We start from the raw sequence: 22,585 nt of genomic DNA, 5'->3' as shown, positions 1-22,585 counted from the left end.
AAGAAGCTGGCCTGTGCTTTTCCATGCATTCAAGAACAATGTGCCATCGCTCAATGTCAATTATTTCGTCGGGTTGGGTATTTTGGCGCGTGAAGAAAGACACGTGCGATGCTTTCACGAGGTATTTTTTCCACGCAAATTTACCCCATGTCTAGGGGGTTGATGAGTAATGTTCAAGAGGTATAAGAAGATCTCTGCAGGAACTCTTTTCTCTGTTTCTAATCTGCATAATTTAAATTCTAACATTTTTTTAAAGAAAAAAGCTCTCTTTTGCGTAAGGTTTCGAATTTATTCAATATCTTCTTCAGGTCCTGAAGATGATGGGATGCTTTACTTTTCTAAAAAAATGTGTTTGATTCTCGATCACAATTATAATTTTTTCTGTCTAGAAATAATGTTTTATGGACTTCTAAATCCTCATGAGTTATATTTCAAAAATATACTGTGTCAAAATTCATTGACGAAACATAAACGCGCATGTTTCATACATTTAAAGAGGCAATTAAACACTAGCTACGTCATTTTACGTATTTTTCAGTTAATTCTTGCAGTTTTGTAACGACTAAGCTCACATTGAATTTGTGACTTGGAATTCATACTTCTAAGTAGGAATTTATTTACCCCTAAAAGAACTCATCTTCCCATCCCCTATACACCTTTATGATGATAGGAAAGGGCGATGCTATCATGGAGACGCGATCTCTATTGTATTGCACACTGTTGTGTCTCGCAAACTGTTTTGGGGTGAAAAACACCCTGAAGTGTGACTCTGTGGTGCTACAAAGTGGCGGGAAAAGGGTCAGGCGAGCCCCATCATCGTTAGAACTTGAACTTGAGAAATAAATAATGTATTGAAATCAATAAACATCTCCATTTTCTATTGCGCGCCCGAAGAATCTAACAAGGTCATAAAGCAATAATTTTTTTTGTCGCACACCCGATCGCCTCCTCAATCATTCGCGTGCGCCCCCCTCTCGGATTTCAATTAATTTCTCTTGCCGCTTTTTTTTCTATGGGGTTTGATATTATTAAGATAAATTGCAATTGCAATAGACACAACAAAATAATTTAGTATCTTCACAGAGCACGTTTTTTTCCCGAACGGAACGGAATTTTCGCGCACCCCAACATTTCTTTTTTTTGCAAGAAAAAATCGTGATTTGTTTTTTTGGATGAAAATTTTGCGAATAACAAAAATTGTGCCTCGGCGTGTTTGTGAGTGTTCGTAGTCTTTGGACTCGGGCGAGCAATTTTTCATGTAAAACTGAGAGTTGATAATAAAGCCCCCATATCGTTTCACATAAACATCATTCAGTGAGCAATTAGTATATATGCTTGGTTGCTTCATTTAATCATCCTTCGATGGATTACAATCCCAATCAGGGATGCTTTTCGCACACAAAGTATTCTCTCTCAGCTAGACTAATTAGGGATGGATAAACAGGAAAGCTAAGTTCTCGGCAAGAATTGATATTGGACTTGTTGACAAAATTCCTCGTGCAACTCGCGTGTGCTATGCGTGCGCCTTTGGGGTTGGACGATGAATTTGCGCTCATATTGTGGCGGATTATAATGACTGTATATGGCGAGCTGATAGTGTGATTATGATAAGAAAATGGATTGTGTGGGTTATAGAAACAGGGTGGTCCAAAGAAAGAATTATCTTATGAAACAATATTAATTCTTTATAATCATTATTGTGGACTAAAGTTAAAACATGTAATACTCCACGTCTTAAATTAATATTTTAAAGCTGACACTCATTTAGTTTTGTTGAATTTTTTACTATACAAATTTTATACTTTTTTAGCTTTTTTTAATATAAAGAAAGGGCCTGAAGATTCCAATAAATTATTACGACAGATATGAGGCCATTAAAAACGTTAATATTCCACCTTCAGAACTAAACTTGTAATTTATGTTATGCTGAAAATACAGTTGTCGATATATATTCTTAAAATTATGTCTTTACAACAACACCCTAGCTTACTATCAAGTGAACGTTAACCTGCTCATAGAGTGAATCTAACCTCCTTACTAATTAAATCAGAAAGTAACTTTAATGGTTTCGATTTTCCCAGAAGTTACAGATCCTTAAATATATGTTTAGTAAAACAGATAAGACAACGCGTGCGAATTTGCTTTTGAGGCTGAGGATGAAGGCTACTGGAGGTAGGTATAGTTGTTTACAAGCCCCATATGGCGCCCACCAAATCAAAATGACAAATTGATCATTTAAAAATAGTATTCCTAGCTTACGAAAAACGGAAAAAAACTTAAAAATTGCATCATCATTAGAGATTTTCCCGGAAACTTAACTATTTTCCTTAGGAATTTTACTTGGAATTTCTTTGACTTGTAGATGTGTTGTTTATTGAAGTCGTTCAAAATTGTCTTACCGTAAAATTGTTTAAGGAATCTGTAAATGAATATCATCCTATATTCTAATAAAGAAATAAGGAATTGTATTTTATTCATTCTCTAAGGCTATCTTGTTAGTATGTTATGTTTAAATGAAACAAGAATAATGTTCATTCTGCATCACGTTGTGCATTTTTCATTGTATTTATTTTTAAGGAATTCAATCTTTTTCTCTTCATAAATCCTTCAATTCCCCTGGCTTGTATTGCTATATAGAAACCACAAGTTTCAAATTGCCACTCTACTCTTTCTTTTCAAACTTTTTGCCTTTCTCCAACCGGATCAATTTTCCATCCCCTGAAGCACTCACAGGCAATGTTCCACCCTGTTCGGTGGAAAAAGCTCCACACGGTGCATCTCTTGCTGAGAAAAAATGATGCGCAAGAAAGAAAACATTTAGCTAAGGAATGTGTGCGACAGTTTTATTTTGCTTTATACGAGTTTTTGCGGAATTTTCTCGCACGAAAGAAAATTCCTTAAAGGAGCTCTGAGCGCTAGTGGGAGCCTTAGTCTGTTGTGCGAATTGCTAAGGAGCACACATCTGTGAGCTTTTCACGCGCTTTTTTGCCATATGTAGGTATTGGAGGGAAATTATATTGTTTTGGTGAAGTGTTGCCTTGTTTGGGATGCGAATGTGGTGCGCGCGAGACTACGGGATGTTAGTGAGAATCTCAACAATTTCTTACAGCCGATAACCTGGTGACCCTTAAAAAGCCCGCGAGACTATTTTATGTGTGAATTGTGGGATGCAATGTCTCTAATTCTTCCATGAAAATCAGTCGTTTCTCAGTTGTTCACCCACCACAAGATTATACATTCCCTCTTGAGTCCGCAATTGGTCACATTTCAATGGTGTTGCAGATGATGACCCATCAGCCGCGATGTGTGTCGTGAAGATGCAGAGTGTTGGATAAGACATTTGGTGTGAGAAGACATTTTCCGCAGAGTGATTTATTGGGTGTGAAGATTTTCGTGATTTCCGTATCGGCGGGGGTGTTGTGTTGCCAAAGAACTTTTTTCTTTCTTTCATCCCGCGCCCAGATAAATATTGTGTGAGTGTTTCACAATGCCGAATACTGGCTTGAATAATGTGCAGGACCACAGGAATCTGATGGAATGGTCCCAAGCTGCCAATGATAGTCAACTTCCAATTGATATGCGCTTCAATGATGGGCATCGTTTATCCATTTTTGGTTACAGGTATGAGAAGTTCCCAAAGTGTGCAGCTTCCTATCTCCTTCCTCAGATATCTACTCTCCTCCCCACCCCTCAAACTCCCCCGAAGTAACACTGGAATATTCCCAAAGAGAACACGATGTTTTATCAGCAATTCGCCTGGTCAATTCGCCACACAAACAGCCGCGCGTTTATCGCGGATGCCGCGCATCACAAAAAAATTGACCCACAAATGTCGTGCGCAAAGTGTTGATTGGGCTCCCGTCTGTGGACCACCCACTGATTACTCCACCACCATCTCTTTCGTTGCAGCTTCCTCATGGTTGTATCCACAATTGGGAACGTCACGGTGCTCGTGTTGCTCATCCGGAAGCGCCTCAAGGCCTCTTCACGCATTGACGTGATGCTAATGCACCTGGCCATTGCAGACCTCCTTGTCACGTTCCTCCTCATGCCCCTCGAGATCGCCTGGGCGTACACAGTGCAATGGTACGGTGGGGATCTCCTATGTCGCATCATGTCCTTTTTTCGCACCTTCGGACTCTACCTTTCGGGCTTTGTCCTCGTATGCATTTCACTCGACAGGTAAGCTGTAAAAAAATTCTTTTACAAAAATATCTTTAGGAAAAGGGCATTGAAGAGAGTATTTTATTAGTTTTAGCTATTTTGTATGCGTTTTGGATTTACTTTACGTGTGTACAGTGGAGGCGCCAGGTCATTAAACGTTATTTGATTGTTGGATAAAAGGGTGAAAATTCTTCTCTAGAATGTACCAGGTACCTCCATCAAGATATGTATAATTTGGATTAAAATTTAATTGAAAGATAATAAAATAAAAAAAATTAATATAAAATAAAAAGTAATTCAAAAATGTAATTTTGAAATAGCTGTTAGAACTTAATTTTATAGCCCTTTACGCGACCGCATCAAACATTGAAATACATATTTGCTTATTTTACCACAATTTCTGGTAGATAGGAGATCTTCTACCTAAATTAAACGCATTTCCATCTTGGAAAAAATTATTTAATTAGTTAAATTAGTAAAAATTAAAGAAAATGTTTTGATATTTAAGTCAACGTATATTTTTGACCTAATAGACGACGGGGTTATAGCAGATTTTTTCTGGCCGAATTCTTTAAGAGAATTAGACTTTATTGATTTGTTTTTCACTAATTTAAAGCAACAATACCTACCTTTGGAGAAATTATTTAATTGGATGGATTCCGTATAAATACCTACCTTTGAAACGAACCTTTTAGCTATAATTATTTCTTTATTTTATGAGGAAAGTTCTTCAAGAGAGAATTTCTTAATTTTCTTTTATTGAAAACTGAAATAAAACCCGAAGTAAAATTCAAAAACAAACTCAAGTTTTTCAATCAAGAATTCCATTTAGTTTTAATTCATTTCAAAATGCATTTATTCATCTTAACTATATACACATATTCACCGTTATATATAGCACATAATTTTTATTGTGTCTTTCATAGATTTTAATGTTTAATATATTTCTGCTGAATCTATACAATATATAGCAGAATGTTTGTTGTGGAAAATATTTCAATTTTTATTGGACTTTGTCACCACATAGCAGCATTTCTTTTAATTAGTTAAATTCATTCAATCATTGCCTAAGTTGCAAATTTAATTTCAAAAGGTTATGCGCTTCATAATCATGCATTTATTAGTCATCCCATTTCAAAAATTCATCATCAAACCGGCAATACATACATAATCCGCGTCGCCAAGAGTGTTTTTCTCGCAATTGTGTTAAAAGAAAAATGATTTTATAGAAAAGAGAGGGAGGCGTGCTGTTCTTATCAGTATATTTATGAAAAATTATACACACAGCTTTTCTAGAAAACTGAAATGTTATGCTGTTCTTGTGCAAAATATTTTGTTTGCGCCATTTAAATTTTTTCCAAAAGTATTTTTAAAAGAATTTTTTTCTTTAAAAATTCAGAAAAATTCTTTTAATTTCTATTTCCACAAAGGTTATTTAAAAGTCATCATAACGATCCATTCTCTTTCTTTTGGGAGCCTCCTATTTGCCTTCTGTAGCCTCCACACACAGAGAGAGAAAAAAAGATATTAATTCAGAAAATTATGTAAATTCATTTTTGGAGTTTCTTAATTAAATCACCTCCCGCCAAATGATGTCTCATACGAGAGATTTATTGGCTTCTCTGCACGCGGCATAGGCGCAGAAACTCACGGAGCCCAATGATGGATCACCACATAGTATTTTTCGATAGTCTTTTATAAAATTCTTGAAATATTGTAGGTTTTTTTTTGTATATAGAGTTACGTGTGGATCGCTGCGCATTTAGAAGAACATGCATAAAGGCTATCCTCGAGTGTGGTATTTTATTGGGTTTTCTTCCCTCTGTTGTGGCCCAGAAAAAAGTGCAGAAGATACGGGGAGATGAAGGGAAATGCGCAGCTAAAACGATGAAGAGTGTTAATTTCACTGTTTGTGGTGCAAAGAGGTTGTAAAAGGAGCGAGCGCGCGCGATATTTGTCCCACGAGGTGCCAGAGACATCAATCAGACGCTTTTAATGCCGGAAATAGAATTTTTATGACCATCACACAGCCCACTAAATAAAATGCCGATCATTCCTTTTTCTTCTCATCTCTTCTTATGCAGATACTATGCGATCCTGCGGCCCCTCAACTTCTCGGGCATCGACCGTCGGGGGCGCGTGATGCTCATGACGGCGTGGATAATGTCAGTGGTGTGTAGTGCCCCTCAGGCATACATCTTCCACTTGGAGCCACATCCCAATACAACGTGGTACTACCAATGCGTCACGTACCACTCATTCGGCAATAGCCAAACCCTCGAGGTACTCTACAGTGTCTCCACCATTATGTTCATGTACGGTCTGCCACTAGTCATCATCATCTTCTGCTACGCCTCCATCTACCTAGAGATCTATAGGAAGACCAAGAGTACAATCGCTTGTGAGTCTTATTAAACTTTCACCAACTTCTTTTTTAGCTGTGTTTCTTTCAGACACAGCTTTTGTGTACCGAGCAAAATCGAAAGTCGTCAGATCGGGCTCAAACTTGGGATGAGCACGAATTAGGGTCCCCACATTCCAAAAAACGTATGCGCCAAAAAATTTTTTTTTCCGGCCGGCCGTCCGTCCGTCCGGCCGGCCGGATCATAAACTTAAATTGCGAGAGAACGGTGATAGATAGAGACTTGCGGTAAATGGCAAAGTTTAAATATCGACCTGAAGAAATCCGATTATGAAGTCAAATCCACCCCACCACCCCTCCGTCCGCCATTTTGGATAACCTCAAAATTTTGTTTTCGTTATATCTCAGCCCCTATTATAGCTAGAGCTCTGAAATTTTGATATGTTGTAGGGGCCATCAAGAGCTTTCCAACGATACCTCATTTTCGAAAATCGGTCAAGCCGTTTAGTCAATATGGCCGCCACAATTTTTCATCGAAAATCGACCATAACTCGAAAACGGCTTGACCGATTTTGATCAACCCGGGGTCAAATGAAAGATCTCAACAAACCCTACAACTCTCTAGAACGTCCGAAGTTTCAAAAATGACCGCTAGGGGGCCAAAAATCAAAAACAAAATTTTCGATGAGTTTTCGATAAATATCTCGAAAACGACGACATAAATTTTTTTCATTTTTTGATATGTTGTAGCTGACCATATTATCTAGCTTCATGCCAAAAATGAAGAAAATCTATGGATCCGTTCTCGAGATATAGCCTTCCAAAGTTGGCATGTCATATCTCGGGTTCTACAAGTCCGATCTTGATCAACTCAAGCGCAAATGAAAGGTTTCGAGAAACCCTACAAATGTCTAGAACATTGCAACTTCGAGAAATGACCGCAAGAGGCGCTAAAGTCAAAAACAAAGTTTTCGAAAATTTCGAACTCGAATTTTTCGAAAATGGCGACATAAATTTTTTTCATTTTTCGATATGTTATAGCTGACTTCAAGACCTTTCAAACAAAAAAAAATTTATGAAAATCTATGGATCCGTTCTCGAGATATGGCTTTCCAAACATTTCTTATGGTATGAATTTTCTACTTTTCCCGACTTTGCGCGTATTTAAATTAATTCGCGTTCTAGTTTGCTCTCACAAAATTGGTACACTGAAAGAAACACAGCTCCCGTAAGCTTGGTCAGCTTACCAGTACATTTTCATTTTTGCATGCAACTTTCTCTAGTATTAAGCTCATAAAGCTAAATAAGAACTTGAGAAAGAATATAATTTTAGCCAATAATGCAATAAGTTGTGAAGAGCTTTCATTTACGAAAGACATTAAAGCGGCAAATTTCAAGGATTTTAAAAATTCAAGTAAATCATGGTCGCGTTGAATAGGACCAAATATTTGAAATTATTCAGAAATTGAAGATTTGCCTTCATTGAATGTCTTACATTTTCTCATCTGTCTTTATTTTAACCCTTTGGGGATTATTGAGGCAATTATCTCTATTATTTCCTCAAATAATATAATACTCTGTGAGTGAAAGCTCTCAGAGGACTTACATATTCAAAACGTATTCTATACTCTCTTATAAGTATATAACTTTTAAAAAAATTACCCTAATATTTAATTTTTATTATATTAATGGGTAAAATTCACTAGTCATCACTTAAGATTTCTCAAGAAAAACTTAAGATATCTTTAATTTTTTCAACCTAAACATTAGATTTTTTAAGTTAGGTTGAATCAGGCTAAATGCATATTTTTCGAAGATTTTTTTCTTGGTCGTCTTTGGGATTCCAAATTCAGCAATATCAATCCTAAATTTTCTTTTAAAACATTACTTTTCAATGATTTTTTTCCCCTTTTTTTCATTTTTTCATTATTTACCAAACAAATTATGTATATATGCCCTTTTATCCTATGCGCTGTTCTCGTGAAATTTATTGCTCAAAACATCCATAAATGCCGTGTCAATTGGAATCAAATTAACATTTCGGTTGCATGCGCGCTGCGATGCTAAAAATATACATCTTGTGAGCATTTCAGAGGCGATCAAGAGGAAAGAAAAAAATCTCACAAAAAAAACTTATTTCCCACCAAAAAAATTAATATAAAAGGTAAACAAGAAGGGGCGATAAATCAATTTCTGCTTGCAAGATTATCTAAAAAGTCAGTTGAGCTTGCGCTGAAGGAGAACGAGCCAGCGAAGAACGTCCATCGCGTGGGCGTCCATCAAAAGAGACCCGTGGCAGAAAAGATTAGACACTGTGAGTTATTCATTTTAAAAGCAGAAATCATCTATCGCACACAGAACGATATGATGTGTTGTCATCAGCAATCTGCTATGAAAAATGCGCTCAGGAAGCACAAAGTTGGGGATTTATCGGTCAATTTGCTGCGGATTAGCCGTGTGGCCAATTGAGAGGGAAAGTGAGGCAATTTTCGGGATTTATTCTGGACATCTGTGAGTGTGCCTAAGCAGCCCGATGCGAGAAGAGGAAGCAAGGAGGCTGGGCAGCTCTGTAGCTACATGTATAGCACAGAGAACCATTAAAGGAGCTCCCTCCAGGTTTTGTGAATGATTGATTCCATCGTTCTATTTGGGCGGGAACCACTCATAAATGCAAAATTCAATGTTAATTCAAATGGTGGGTGTTGAATTCTTCGCGCGCGCGAGTGTCTTATTTTAGAAAACATGTAAAAGACAACAACGAGCCCGCGTGCAAAAAGATACAAAAGCAAACGCACTCGCATCGTCGTAGCCCACAATCTCGGTGAAAGATGGATTTTCTGTGTGCATGATGCCCAAAGAGCACACACACAGACAATTATTTTCCCATCAAAGTCGCGCGAAGAATTTATTGAATATTTTATTGCAATTTAATGATGAAGAATTATATATTTCACCTGGGGATTTTTTTATGCAGGAATTTGGTGTCGATCGCGTCGATAGAAGTAATAAATTTATATTCCCAAAAACAGAGTTGGGGGCTTTTCGGCCGCGCACGCCGTTTACCGACCAAAGTGATGAGAGTACAAATTGTCGATGGAAATTATGGATGTTTTGTAACACGCAAAAGGTGGGATTAATTCATAAAGCATCAGCTATGGAAAATTAGGATTTCTCTTATATTTGCAGAGATTTGAATAAAATATGCCTGAAGATTAATAATTCTTATTTGGAAAAATTTATTCAACATTGATTCTTTAGGATAATTAAACATGTTTTAATTTCAATTTTATTAGCGTCTTTCATTCAAGCAAATGAAGAAAAATCTTCGATAGTTTACGACAAGAAGAAATCGCTAAAAAAAACATCTTATTTACGACTGGAATTAGGGGGAATTATCTTTAAAAAATGGCAGATTAACAATGACGTCAGCATAGTGTTTTTTAGTTTCTTTAAATTTAAATGATTAGATAAGATTGAACAGTATTTATCAGATTTATCTACTTTTTTTTAAACCATTCAGGTTCAGCTAAATCGGCTCAATCATTACTTTTTTTTAGCCAACTGTTTTATAGAACCTATGTGAAATAGCCTTTTTTTGTTCTTTTCAACTGGCCTATATTTTCCAATTTTTCAAAATTTTTAAATTTAATAAAATCGGAAACATGATTCGATTTTAATAACTAAATCTTATGGGAAAAGAGCTTTGGGATACTCAATTAACCGTCAATTGTTTCAGGATTAATAAAATTTCCATTTAATTGAAAAGAAAGTTTTTCATTTTCAAGCTCTCAAAACATGATTCGAAAATAAATCAACAAAAGCTTTTAAATCAAAAATTCATTAATGAAAATCCAACTAAACTTACCATTGAGATCCAAAAAAATTCGGGAAAAATAATCCATTTCTGCGAAAAAAAGGAAACATTTTCACTCACCTGTTTTCCATTTTAATTTCCCATCAGTGACTTTCCGGCGGTCCAGCAGCACAGTTTTGGGGCGAGCAAAACGACGAACACTTCGGATGACCATCACCATTGTAATTGTCTTCGTGGTATGCTGGACTCCCTACCACATAATGTGCTTTTGGTGAGCATAGAAAGCACCCCATCATGTCGCATTAGCTCATCTCCTTCTTCTATTTTCTCCTCCCCCTTTTAGGTACTTTATGGATCGTGAAAATGCCCAAAATGTCGATCCGCGCCTCCAGAAGCTCCTCTATTTGTTTGCCTGCACCAATTCTTGCATGAATCCCATTGTCTACGGGATCTACAACATTCGCCGGAAGCGCGATCGTGTCATTGTGAATCAACTGAGTTCACTGTCAAAACGCTCCGAGGGAAGCACACGAAAAAGTATTTCATGAGATTCCCTACTACAAAATAAAAAGCATCAGCCGCACTAACATTCATCCCCCTGTCCACCCCCCCTCCATCCTGTCTTTTTTTCTTCTCTCGCATGCTGCTCCAGTGAGATTTTGAATGTAATCCGGCTCAGCATTTCCGGAAATAAAAATGTGTGTTGTTTGGCAAAATAAAAGACATTTTTCTTGTTTTCTTCTTTATTGAATCCTCTCTCTCTCTCTCTCTTACTCCATCTTTCTCTTGTCATCCCGGAGTGGCCGCTCTCTTTGATTTTATTCGGCTCCCTCAATCTCTAGAATTTCTATTTTCTTGTTTCTTTTTTATTAATAATCATTTTTTATATTAATTTAATTAACCCCACCGCGTATTGCTAAATCCGCGAACTAAATTTAAAATATCCGCTCAAAAGATTTTTCTTTTTTTTATATTAGATTTTACACAAAGAGAACAAAAAAAATTACGATCATTCTCTGAAACAAATTTTAGCATTATCTCCCCTAAATAGATCAACTTCGCGTTTTAGCAATTTAAAAAAAAAATATAACAAAAAAATTTATTGAGTGTAGATGTTGCTCTTGAATATCACATCATCCACCCATGTGCACTTGTAACTCCCTCACTCTCAGGGGAGAGAAAAAAAGTTAAGCAAAAAGGGGGATGATGCTGTTATTATAAAGTTTGTTGTTGTTGTAATGTAGAAAAGAAAAAACGAAAAAAAAATCCGCGCGCGGCATTTACAATTTATCTAGATACTGAGACAAGTCCGGAAGGCCCTCCTTGAGCCCCTTGCGCTTTCTCGTGTCCTGCACAATCTGGTAGGGCTTGCTGGATGGCTCGCTTGGGTCTCCGGGCAGCACCTGCCAGTGATCGAAGACACACTGCGGGAACGCCTGTCCACCAGTGTTGGATCTGCAATGAAGGAAAAAAAAGAAAAAAAATGTAAATTATTTGAATTTAAGGACAAAAAAATCAAGAAATATATTTAAAAGAATTTTTCTTGGTTCTGTAGAAGATTTTTCATTCTTTATAAAGTTCTCTCTGAGAGAGGGGTAGATTCTAATATAAAACTTTCATTTTCTTTTCTTAAAATTTGTCAGTTAAAAGATTTTTGGTATTCTGGCAAAAAATCTTAAAAGATTTTGACATTTTTTTTTATCATTAATTGAATTTTTAAAGGAAAATTACTTTTCCAGACCTTTTCAGAGATCTTTCTGATTATTTTCCTGAACAAATTCTTTGTTTTTCTTTTCTAGAACGACAGTTGAACATTTAAAATGTTAAAATCTTACAACTTTTCAGTTGTTAGAAAAAAAAAGATTTTTGTCAGAATCTACCCCAGTTTTAAATTTTATCATTCACTCTGATTTTTTTAAGGAAAATTATTTAAAAAAAAAACTTTTTAAAACTTGAAAAACAACAGACTTTTTAGATTTTTAACAGAGTTAGTTTTATCAATAAAAATATTTTTTATTCTTTTTTATAGCAAAATAAAATATTCTTCTAATGATCAATTTAGCACGTTGCAAACAAAGCATGAAAGATAATATTTTTTTAACCAATAAAGATTTAATTTTCAACATTATTTAACGATTAATTATATCTGATGCATGACTTGATTAGAAGATTAACAAAACCGCCTTTTGGCATCAATATTTTGTGACCTGAATCACATCATTTATGCCACTAAATCTCTATTTTTAGCCATTAACTCTTTAATCTCAAGAGAACACCTGATTCAAAAGAAATCTAGAATAGTTAAGAATAGTCTAAAAAAAATAATCAAACTTCTGGACAAAATAAGAAAAAAAATTTTCTCTTGGAAACAAAAAGAAAAGTAAACTAACCTCAAATCAGCCGTGAATCCGAATGATTCATTGACGGGCAAGTAAGCCTTCACGACGAACATGGGTGTTCCTGCCACTTGACATTCCTCAAACACATGCCCACGTCTCCTATTGAGCACACCGTAGATACCACCGACAGCCACTTCGGGGCACTGAATCTCACACAGATACACAGGCTCCATGAGACGTGGCTGTGCCGTAATGACGGACGCATAGAGGACACGCCTGGTTGTTGGGATAATCTGACCACCACCACGATGGATGGCATCAGCATGGAGTGTCACGTCGTAGATGTTGAAGCGCACAGCACGCATATTCTCCTCAGCAAGGACACCCTCCTTTGTGGCCCACTGGAAGCCAGCCACAACGCTATCCTTGATTTCATTGAGATACTGCACACCCTTTGTGCAATCGAGAATAATATTTGGCCCTGTACCGTCTGGGCCGAAACACCAGATCTTCCTGGCTTCGGAGACATCATAGTCATACTTCTCGGCCAAGTAGCGTGCACGCACCTTGAAGTCATCGCGACTATTCACATCACCCTTATCAATGTCCTCAGCTAGGCCATCGGGCATGGGGCAGGCCTTCATGAAGAGACGATTGTGCTTATTTGGTGACTTGGACAGACACATTTGGTCTGATTCCTCGGACACAGTTTCACGGTACGACACCACAGGGTCGGATTTCTTGATTGGAATACACGCGTGATCCTCCTCGAGATCCTTCAGGCAAATTTCAAGATGCAATTCACCAGCACCGGCAATAATGTGCTCACCACTCTCCTCAATGATGCACTGCACCATAGGATCGGATTTTGCGAGACGCTTCAGACCCTCCACGAGTTTTGGCAAATCAGCCGGATTCTTGGGTTCAACGGCAACACGCACAACGGGGGAAACGCTGAACTTCATCACCTAAAATGTTTTTTTTTTTTTTGTAAGGAGTAAACAGAAACAAAAATTAATGAAAATTCCTTAATTTTCTTGCAAAAAATTGAAAGAATTTAGCTTTTAATAAATTCAGAATAAGTATTTTTTTTCATCCAGGGTAGAATTTCTGAACAGGTCTGTGTATGTATCATCATTATTTCTTTAGAAGAAAATCAAAAAATAAAGAAAGAAAATAATAATTTACCTTCATGTTGTGAGCATCCTTGAAGGTGGAAATAGTGCCAGTCTTGACGAGGAACTGATCAACACCAACAAGACCACAAATATTGCCGCATGGGACATCCTCAATAGCCTCCACGTAGCGTCCCATCATGAGAATGGTACGCTGGATAGCCTTCTCATAGAGATCCTCCTTCTTGCCGGGAATGTAATTGGGTCCCATAATACGTGCCTTCTGCCCAGTGGCTACCTTGCCCGAGAATACACGTCCGAAGGCATAGAAGCGCCCCTTGTCGGATGTGGGCACCATCTTAGACACATACATCATGAGTGGACCCTCTGGATCGCAATTCTTCACAGCAATGGCTGCTTCGTCGTCCTGTGGACCCTCGTACAGCATCTCCATACGGTACTTCTGTGCCACCACCGGGGATGGCAGATGAATGGCAATCATCTGAAGTAGAGCCTCACCAGCTGGTAGCCATGATCTCATGATCAGCTTCAACAGTTGCTTCCCATCCTTATCCTTATCTTCGTGCTTAATGGTAACACCAATCTTGGGCAGAAGGGCCTCAATTTCTTCCTTTTTGTAATTCATAATGGCATCGAACACCTTGTAGATGGGATCAAGGATGTACATGCAGAAGGAACGTTTGTTGTCCTCCTCCTTCTGCTTTGACCACTTCTTCGTTTTGGGATTGAAGAAATTCTCACCCCACAGACGATTCATCAGCTTCACAACGTCAATCTTGAACTTATCGGCGTACATTTCGGCAAATTGCTTGAGCGTAAAAGCCCATCCGTGGAGCCCGGAGCCAAAGCCCACGGAACCCTTGCTCGGATCAACACGCACCTCACCCATTGGCCCACTGTCGTCACTGTACGTCGCAATGATGACGTTGACATTCTCCACAATACGCTGGAACGTCTGGTACAGCTCCTCAGCGCCCAATTGCAACTCCAACAGTGCACGATCCATCTTGTTCATGAACAACACCGGCTTAATACGCTCAGCAATAGCCTGACGCAGTACAGTCTCAGTCTGCACGCATACACCACTCACGCAGTCCACCACAACGAGGGCACCGTCCGTAACACGCAGAGCAGCTGTCACTTCAGATGAGAAATCCACGTGCCCAGGGGAATCAATCAAGTTAATAAGGAAACCCTTGAGCTCCTTCTCGCGCTGATCGGCATTCGTGATGAAGACCAAATCCTTGTCCTCCAATTCGAAGTACATAGAGATGGCCCTGCAGTATCATCGAGAAAGAAATTTTTATTAAAAACTTGTCAAAATGTTTAATATTTCGTGAAATTTTTGCATTTTTCTCCTGACTCATCAGTTCTATTTTTTTATACTTTTATCAGTTTAATTTTTTCATTGAAGAAAAACATCAGAAATCTGTCTGTGAGTTGGAATCGTGGACAGATAAAATGCCACGCATTCATCTCCGGTACAAAGTGGATTTCCATTGTAAATTGGCAAAGTCCTTAAATTGATTAAATTAAAGCCCTTAAATAGTTATTTTTCCGAGAGGAATTTGAAGAAAATTATATCACAGAGAGTTTGAGCTCGTAATCTATTTTTGGTATTTGCGCCTCAATTTAATTCTCAATAAAATATTATTTATTCTTCTCCTGCCATTGAGATTGCTAAACAACAAAAAAAACCACCCCCAAATGCGTCGCAAAGGACACCCCACACTGCAGGCGGAGAAAATCGATTGAAACTGACCTAAATTCCGGATAAGCATGCAGTGTGTGAGATTTTTCTTGAGAAATCTCTCATCATTGTCTCTCTCCTCCACATGTTCCTTTGTCCTTTTGACATTGCAATCCACCTGGGGAATTTCCTTTAGTTTTTCCAGGAGAAAGTTTGCAATTTGTGCATTCACGTGGCACACGAATGCAGCGCAAATTGATAAATAAATTGAAAAAATAATCCCTTTCGCTCTGGCGCAATTTCACAATAATACGTAGTCAGTGTTTGTGGGTGTGTGCGTGACGCTGCGACTCAATGACGTTGGCAACCATCCCATCATAACCCCACACCGACCGAATTAAATGAACATTCGTAATTAATCTCACTTACGTGGACTTGATGGTGATACAGCGCTCCTGCTCATCCTTCCGGGTGTCCGTGAAACGCGTCTCACCCGCTTTAGCGCCCGCAATGATCCCGGCTTTACTCACCTGAAGCACACACAGAGAAAGAAATTAGCACACATACAGCCCACCGGGCAAATCCATGACAATGGCTCTCTACTCACCAGGGAATCAGTAAGGGTTGATTTTCCATGATCTACGTGGGCAATGACGGACATGTTGCGAATATTTCGCTTCTTGTCCATCATCGCTCGGATTTCGTCTACGGTAAAGTTCACCTGAAAGTAGGGAAAGGTGAGAAAAGTATCCCAAAATTATCCCACACTGCCACAACATTGCCAGACATTCAGTGCAAATCTTTCATTGAAATTTATACTCATTTCCACCCCAATAATTTGCAATATAGTACCATTGTGCACTGCAGTGGCATCCATGGGGATGATTTATGCTAACAATGGGCAATTAGGTAACTTACCATCTTGGATGTTTGGAGATTTTCACGTCTTCAGCACGAAACACAATCCAACAGCAATGGCAGACTTAGGAAAAAGATCGAATTGTCACAGCTGTCACTTGACGTCGACAGGAAGTAGGTGGAACACCATGTCTTTCGTCAAGTAAACATGGAGAACGAAGAAGGAAACATCGAAAAAATTGAATTGAGATAATCCTCGGACATTTCCGAACGAAATTCCTCAAAGATTTAGTTTGGTTTTTGGGGGAATTTAGACAAATGCTATTATATGTTTTTTGGCAAGAAAGAACAATTTTATACATTCATTCATTTCATTTATTCATTCCATGTGTATACATATACAAATTCAATTAAATTAAAAGATAAAACACTGTCAGAAGTTACAATGCATAAAATACTAGGAATTACAATAGACAACAGACTAAAATTTATGATACATAGAAAAACAGTGAGAGAAAATTTACTACAATATCTAAATCTTTTGAAATATTTTGGAAACAAAAAAACCGGGATCCATCCGGACATCATGCTGACGGTATATAAAGCAATGATAAAATCCAGACTGCTATATGGAGCTCCAGCGATGTACCAAACAAAAATGAGCACCTCGAATTTGCATCCCTTGCAAGCCATAAAAAATGAAGCTCTAAGGATAATCATGGGTTATACAAGAAGCACAACAATCACAACAATAATGGCAGAAACAACAGAAATGCCCATAAAATTCGATTCGGAAAGATCAACATGCAGATTCCTTATTAATAATAAAATGGCAACCAGTGACAAAATAGATTATATAAACGACAATACAAACTATAAAGAACTACTAAAAAAACATGAAAACATAGTACAAACAGCTAAATTACAAAAACAGGAAGAAATAATACCTTCAAATCTAAAAATTCTGGAAAACATTCCTGGTTTGGAAAATTCCACAAAAAATCAAATCTCAACACAAAAACTGCGAATGTGTACTCTACAAAAAATAGAAGAATATAAGGACCACTTCAAAATATTCACAGATGGATCAATTAAAGACGAGAAAAGAGGCTTTGGAATATTTTTTGAGCAAACGAAAGAAACAATATCAAGGAAAATAAAAGAAGAAATACCAATTTACACGGTAGAAATGATAGCGATTCTCTATGCAATAATAATGGCAATTAGAATGAAGAAGAAGAAAATAGTAATTTTGACAGACTCTAAAAGTGCCATCCTCTCTCTGAAAAATCTTAAAAGTGAAAAATATTATGAAAATATCATTCATCAAATAGCCAAGAAAAATCCCAAAATAGACATTACTCTACAATGGATCCCAAGTCACATTGGAATAGTAGGTAATGATAGTGCAGACAAAGCAGCTAAGGAAGGAGGAAAGAGCAATGAGATATATCAAGTCGAGATCCCAAAAAAAAGAAAATTACAGAATTAGTGAAAATACAATATTGAAGAAATGGCAAGAGGAATTCGAGCTAGCTACACAAACGAGAGGAGTATTCTACAGCAAAGTTATAAACAAAAAATCCCGAAAGAACCTTGGTTCAAAAAGAAAAAAATTGAAGTGAACAAAATTAAAATTTTTAACAGAATAAGAGCCGGACATGGATACACTAAAAAATTTCTAAAAATGATGAAAGTGATTACAGATGAAAATTGTGATAAGTGTGGAAAACAAGAAGACTGAACATATACTAATAGAGTGTGATAAATATAAAAACATTAAATCCAAATATAAAATACTAAATAATAAATACAATCTCGTAGAAATTGCGCAAAAAATAGACTTAAAAAGTGTAAATGAAATCAATGGCTACCTCAGTGAAATTAAAAGTGAAATTTGAAAAAGAACAATTAAAGTGAAAAGTCGTTAACCAATAAAAACACAAACTAAAGTGGCGGGCTGTGTGGATGTCGAAATGACGTCCGGCCCTGAAAAATTTAAAAATAAGAAGAAGAAGAAGAAGAAGGTTTTTGGGGGTTTGTGTTTGTTTATAAAAATTATCAAGGCAGGAAAACAAACGGAAATGCAATGAAAAGCGCCGAGAAAACACAAAATAGTGCTAAAATTAAAAAGGAAAAACCCGTGGAGTCTACACGAACATTCAGACTATAAGTATTTCCATGTATTTTTCATATTTTGTGCCCCAGTCAAAAAACTAACCAAACTTGAAGGAATTTTATTTTATTTTCTCTGAATTTTCTTCCCATTACAGCCCATCAGATTGTTAGTCTCACGGGAATTAGTTTCGAGAAGCGGAATATTATTGTAAGTTATTGTTAAATGAAATCTAGAGAAGGAAGCTAATGCGGCATTTCCTGTGTCTTTTCTAGGGCTCCGTTGAATTGACAATTGTCCCCACGACAGATCGGCTGCGTCTTCTTCGTCTCAATGCAAAACAGTGCAGTATTTACAAGGTGTCCCTCAATGACACGTACGAGGCGAAATTCTTCTACTTTGACCCGTTTCTGGACATCTGTCAGGACACAAAGACCCGGAGTCTGGAGCTATTCTCAAAATTGCACTTAGCAGCCGCTCAGAAGGTTGATGCTGACCTCAATGCTGGGGAGTTGATCGTTGTTATTCCCAGTGAGGCAGCTCATCTGGTCGGGGAGGGTCGTGGATTGCGGGTGAGTATTGAATTCTCGTTGGAGAATCCCGCAGGAGGAGTGCATTTTGCCATCCCCGAGGGTGAGGGCACCATGACTGAGCTGGCGGCTCACATGTACACGTGTTGCCATGAAAATTCCTCCCGATTGTGGTTCCCATGCGTGGATAGCTTCGCTGAACCGTGTACGTGGAAGTTGGAGTTCACTGTGGATGAGAGTATGACAGCTGTAAGTTGTGGAGATCTCGTGGAGGTCGTCATGACGCCGGATTTGCGTCAAAAAACATTCCACTACAGCGTATCGACACCCGTTTGTGCTCCGAATATTGCTCTCGCCGTGGGACCATTTGAGATCTACGTGGATCCACATATGCACGAAGTTACGCACTTCTGCCTGCCACAGCTGATGCCACTCCTCAAGAACTCCGTGCGCTACATTCATGAGGCGTTTGAATTTTACGAGGAAACCCTGTCAACGCGATATCCCTTCAGTTGCTACAAGCAGGTCTTTGTAGATGAGCTACAGGTGGAAGCGAGCGCCTACTCCACCATGTCCATCCTCTCGACGCATCTCCTTCACTCAATTGCAATCATTGATCAAACCTTCATTACGCGCAAAATTATGTCCAAAGCCATTGCTGAGCAGTTCTTCTCGTGCTTCATCACAATGCAACACTGGTCGGACACGTGGCTACCCAAAGGGATTGCCGAGTACCTGTGTGGATTGTACTCGAAGAAATGCTTCGGTAACAATGACTACCGTGAGTGGATTCAGTCCGAATTGGCGGAAGTAGTGCGCTACGAGGAACACTATGGTGGTATTGTGTTGGATTGCAGTCAACCACCAGCGCCACTACCGGTGTCCTCATCCCAGCCGCAGACTGTTCAACGTCAACCTGAGATCCTTCACTACTTCCCCATACGCAGCCTGCACACAATGTCACCAAAGTATGTGGAAACAATGCGTAGGAAGGCACATCTGGTCATCCGCATGCTGGAGCACCGTATTGGTCAGGAACTCCTTCTGCAGGTCTTCAATAAACAACTGGCACTCGCCACAAATGCCGCCACGACGAAGATTGGTAGTGGATTGTGGCATCATCTTCTCATCTCGACGGATGTCTTCACAAAGGCAATTTTCACGGTAACCGGAAAGGATATGTCTGTGTTCATGGATCAATGGGTACGTACAGGTGGGCATGCCAAGTTCAGCCTCACGAGCGTCTTCAACAGGAAGCGCAATACAATTGAGCTGGAAATTCGGCAGGATTCGGTGAATCAGAAAGGTGTCCGGAAGTACGTGGGGCCCCTGCTGGTGCAACTTCAGGAGCTCGATGGAACCTTCAAGCACACCCTACAGATTGAGAACACGGTGGTCAAGTCGGATATCACGTGCCACTCGAAGAGCAGGAGGAATAAGAAAAAGAAGATTCCCCTCTGCACTGGAGAGGAGGTGGATATGGATTTAACCCCGATGAATGATTCACCCGTCCTGTGGATTCGTCTAGATCCCGAGATGACCATCCTCCGGGCTGTCAATGTGGAACAGCCGGACTTTCAATGGCAATTCCAGCTGCGTCATGAGCGGGATGTTACTGCCCAATTGGATGCAATCAAGGCTCTGGAGAAGTACGCCACTCCAGCCACGAGGATGGCACTCACGGATACCATTGAGAATGAGCAGTGCTTCTTCAAGGTGCGCTGCCAGGCGGCACTGTGCCTCACAAAGGTAGCCAATGCTATGGCTACCAGTTGGCAGGGACCCCCAGCTATGCTCACGATTTTCCGGAAGCTCTTTGGCTCCTTCAGTGCACCCCATATTATTCGGCAGAATAATTTCTCCAACTTCCAACATTATTTCCTGCAGAAGACAATCCCCGTTGCAATGGCGGGATTGAGGACATCTCATGGTATTTGCCCACCGGAAGTAATGAGATTCCTTTTGGATCTCTTCAAGTACAACGACAACACCCGGAATCACTACTCTGACAACTACTACAGGGCATCCCTTGTGGAGGCACTCGGGAATGCAATAACACCCGTGATCTCGGTGATTCAGCAGGGAACAACAATTACAGCTGAGAATCTCTCACCGGATGCAAAGTAAGAGATTTTATTTTATTTTTCTTCTGATTTTTTATTCTAAAATTGATTTTTCTTTTTGCAAAGACTCGTCCTGGAGGAAGTGACACGTTTGCTGAACTTGGAAAAGCATCTGCCCTCCTACAAGTACTCCGTGTCTGTTGCGTGCTTAAAAGTCATCCGGAAATTGCAGAAATGCGGTCATCTACCACCAAGCCCCAATATCTATCGAAGCTATGCAGCCTATGGGCAGTATTTGGATCTCCGTGTGGCGGCCATGGAATGCTTGGTGGACTTTGTAAAAGTCGATGGGAGATGGCAGGATTTGGAGCATCTGCTGGATCTCCTTGAGACTGATCCTGATCCAATGGCACGGCACCTCTTGGCGAGACTTCTCATTGAGAATCCTCCCTTTGTTCGGGGGGATCGACATCGGCTGGACAAGGAGAAGCTTGTTGAGAGAATTTGGAATACAATGAATACGGGTTTGGCATCAGATCCTGTCTTGCGGTGCGACATGGTGGATCTCTATTATGCCCTCTATGGCACAAAGAGGCCCTTTTGCCTGCCAACTCCCGAACTTCAGGCTATTATGAAGCCCCAAAAAATTGCCCCATTGCCCACAATCTCACCCAGCTTGACAACAGTTCCCACATCTCTTCCACCAGAGCATATTTCAACACTTCCGGGAATTTCCGGGGACTCCCTTGGGGAGAGTCAGAAGAGAAAGGTCGATCAAGTGATGGATTTGGTGATGAAAGTTGAACCGAAGAGTGAAGTAATTGAGCTTCCTGATGTGGATGTTATTAGTACATCCCTTCCACCGCAGGGTGATGTTCCACCGCCGAAAAAAGCCAAAACTGAATACTATTCGGACAATTCTGTCTCCCTGCCGGGCATTATGGGTGCCACGGGGAGTAATCCAGTTGGTTTTGAACCGGGTATGTTTAAGCAGGAAGAGGATCAGCAGCCAAAGATCAAGACTGATCAACCAAAGGTAAAATTCACTTTTGAATCTTACTTTTATGTTTCTTTATTGATTTTCCATTTGTTTTATCAGCCCAAGAAGAGGAAGAAGGACAAGAAGAAGCATAAGCATAAGCATAAACATAAGCACAACAAGGACAAGGATCGGGACAGAGACCGAGAAAAGTCCAAGGAGAAGAAGGATCCAAATATTGCGAGAGTGATGCACGTTAAGGAGGAAACCCAGGAGACACTCAGCTCCCCAGATAGCTCCAGCAACAGCAATTTGATCACAATTGACTCACATATTGATTGAAAGAAAAATTAGAAATTCTTTTCCATGTTGTTGAATACAATCTTTATTCATTTATAGATCAGATCGCTAAGAATAATAAAACAAATAATAAGTATAGGTATCAAGATTTTTATTTGATTTTCTTTAAAGATTTGAAGTTCTTTTGAAGAAAAATTAAGAATTGTTCCTAAATTTTACTTTTCCCTGCGAACT

At 39.0% G+C, this 22,585-nt stretch overlaps 4 protein-coding genes across 4 annotated transcripts; 3 read left to right on the top strand and 1 right to left on the bottom strand.

Moving 5' to 3' along the window:
• The first annotated feature begins 2,808 nt into the window (after positions 1–2,808).
• On the top strand, positions 2,809–11,061 carry LOC129792858 (adipokinetic hormone/corazonin-related peptide receptor variant I). Its single transcript, XM_055832239.1, has 5 exons — positions 2,809–3,621; positions 3,910–4,182; positions 6,249–6,565; positions 10,488–10,611; positions 10,684–11,061. The coding sequence occupies exons 1-5, from the start codon at positions 3,488–3,490 to the stop codon at positions 10,886–10,888; spliced, it is 1,053 nt and encodes a 350-aa protein (XP_055688214.1). The 5' UTR covers positions 2,809–3,487; the 3' UTR covers positions 10,889–11,061.
• A 4-nt stretch (positions 11,062–11,065) lies between these two features.
• LOC129792857 (eukaryotic translation elongation factor 2) lies at positions 11,066–16,555 on the bottom strand. The gene is made up of 6 exons (XM_055832238.1): positions 16,424–16,555; positions 16,113–16,226; positions 15,935–16,035; positions 13,868–15,092; positions 12,731–13,647; positions 11,066–11,795 (listed from the first exon to the last, which is right to left on the bottom strand). Exons 1-6 carry the CDS (start codon positions 16,424–16,426, stop codon positions 11,621–11,623), a joined length of 2,535 nt encoding a protein of 844 aa, XP_055688213.1. The 5' UTR covers positions 16,427–16,555; the 3' UTR covers positions 11,066–11,620.
• Positions 16,556–16,808: 253 nt separating this feature from the next.
• On the top strand, positions 16,809–18,478 carry LOC129792859 (uncharacterized). Its single transcript, XM_055832241.1, has one exon. The coding sequence runs from the start codon at positions 16,809–16,811 to the stop codon at positions 17,853–17,855; it is 1,047 nt and encodes a 348-aa protein (XP_055688216.1). The 3' UTR covers positions 17,856–18,478.
• Positions 18,439–22,493, top strand: LOC129792856 (transcription initiation factor TFIID subunit 2). Its single transcript, XM_055832237.1, has 5 exons — positions 18,439–18,533; positions 18,636–18,689; positions 18,755–21,132; positions 21,199–22,108; positions 22,172–22,493. Exons 1-5 carry the CDS (start codon positions 18,453–18,455, stop codon positions 22,391–22,393), a joined length of 3,645 nt encoding a protein of 1,214 aa, XP_055688212.1. The 5' UTR covers positions 18,439–18,452; the 3' UTR covers positions 22,394–22,493.
• The last annotated feature ends 92 nt before the right edge of the window (positions 22,494–22,585 follow it).

The sequence above is a fragment of the Lutzomyia longipalpis genome, chromosome 3 (assembly GCF_024334085.1).
Source record: "Lutzomyia longipalpis isolate SR_M1_2022 chromosome 3, ASM2433408v1".
Taxonomy (NCBI): Eukaryota; Metazoa; Arthropoda; class Insecta; order Diptera; family Psychodidae; genus Lutzomyia; species Lutzomyia longipalpis.
The sequence above is the reverse complement of the archived record's forward strand: the minus strand, read 5'-3'. Positions and strand labels throughout refer to the sequence as shown.

What these genes read in the sequence shown, in the direction of transcription:
- LOC129792858 (XM_055832239.1), top strand. Translation starts at nt 3,488, where the DNA reads ATGCCGAATACTGGCTTGAATAATGTGCAGGACCACAGGAATCTGATG. An exon ending in TTATCCATTTTTGGTTACAG is followed by an intron (nt 3,622 to 3,909) that starts GTATGAGAAGTT and finishes CTTTCGTTGCAG; the next exon opens with CTTCCTCATGGTTGTATCCA. An exon ending in TACCACATAATGTGCTTTTG is followed by an intron (nt 10,612 to 10,683) that starts GTGAGCATAGAA and finishes TCCCCCTTTTAG; the next exon opens with GTACTTTATGGATCGTGAAA.
- LOC129792859 (XM_055832241.1), top strand. Translation starts at nt 16,809, where the DNA reads ATGCATAAAATACTAGGAATTACAATAGACAACAGACTAAAATTTATG.
- LOC129792856 (XM_055832237.1), top strand. Translation starts at nt 18,453, where the DNA reads ATGAAAAGCGCCGAGAAAACACAAAATAGTGCTAAAATTAAAAAGGAA. An exon ending in CTACACGAACATTCAGACTA is followed by an intron (nt 18,534 to 18,635) that starts TAAGTATTTCCA and finishes CTTCCCATTACA; the next exon opens with GCCCATCAGATTGTTAGTCT. An exon ending in AATCTCTCACCGGATGCAAA is followed by an intron (nt 21,133 to 21,198) that starts GTAAGAGATTTT and finishes CTTTTTGCAAAG; the next exon opens with ACTCGTCCTGGAGGAAGTGA.
- LOC129792857 (XM_055832238.1), bottom strand. An exon ending in CAACCCTTACTGATTCCCTG is followed by an intron (nt 16,036 to 16,112) that starts GTGAGTAGAGAG and finishes TGTGTGCTTCAG; the next exon opens with GTGAGTAAAGCCGGGATCAT. An exon ending in AGGATGCTCACAACATGAAG is followed by an intron (nt 13,648 to 13,867) that starts GTAAATTATTAT and finishes AAAACATTTTAG; the next exon opens with GTGATGAAGTTCAGCGTTTC.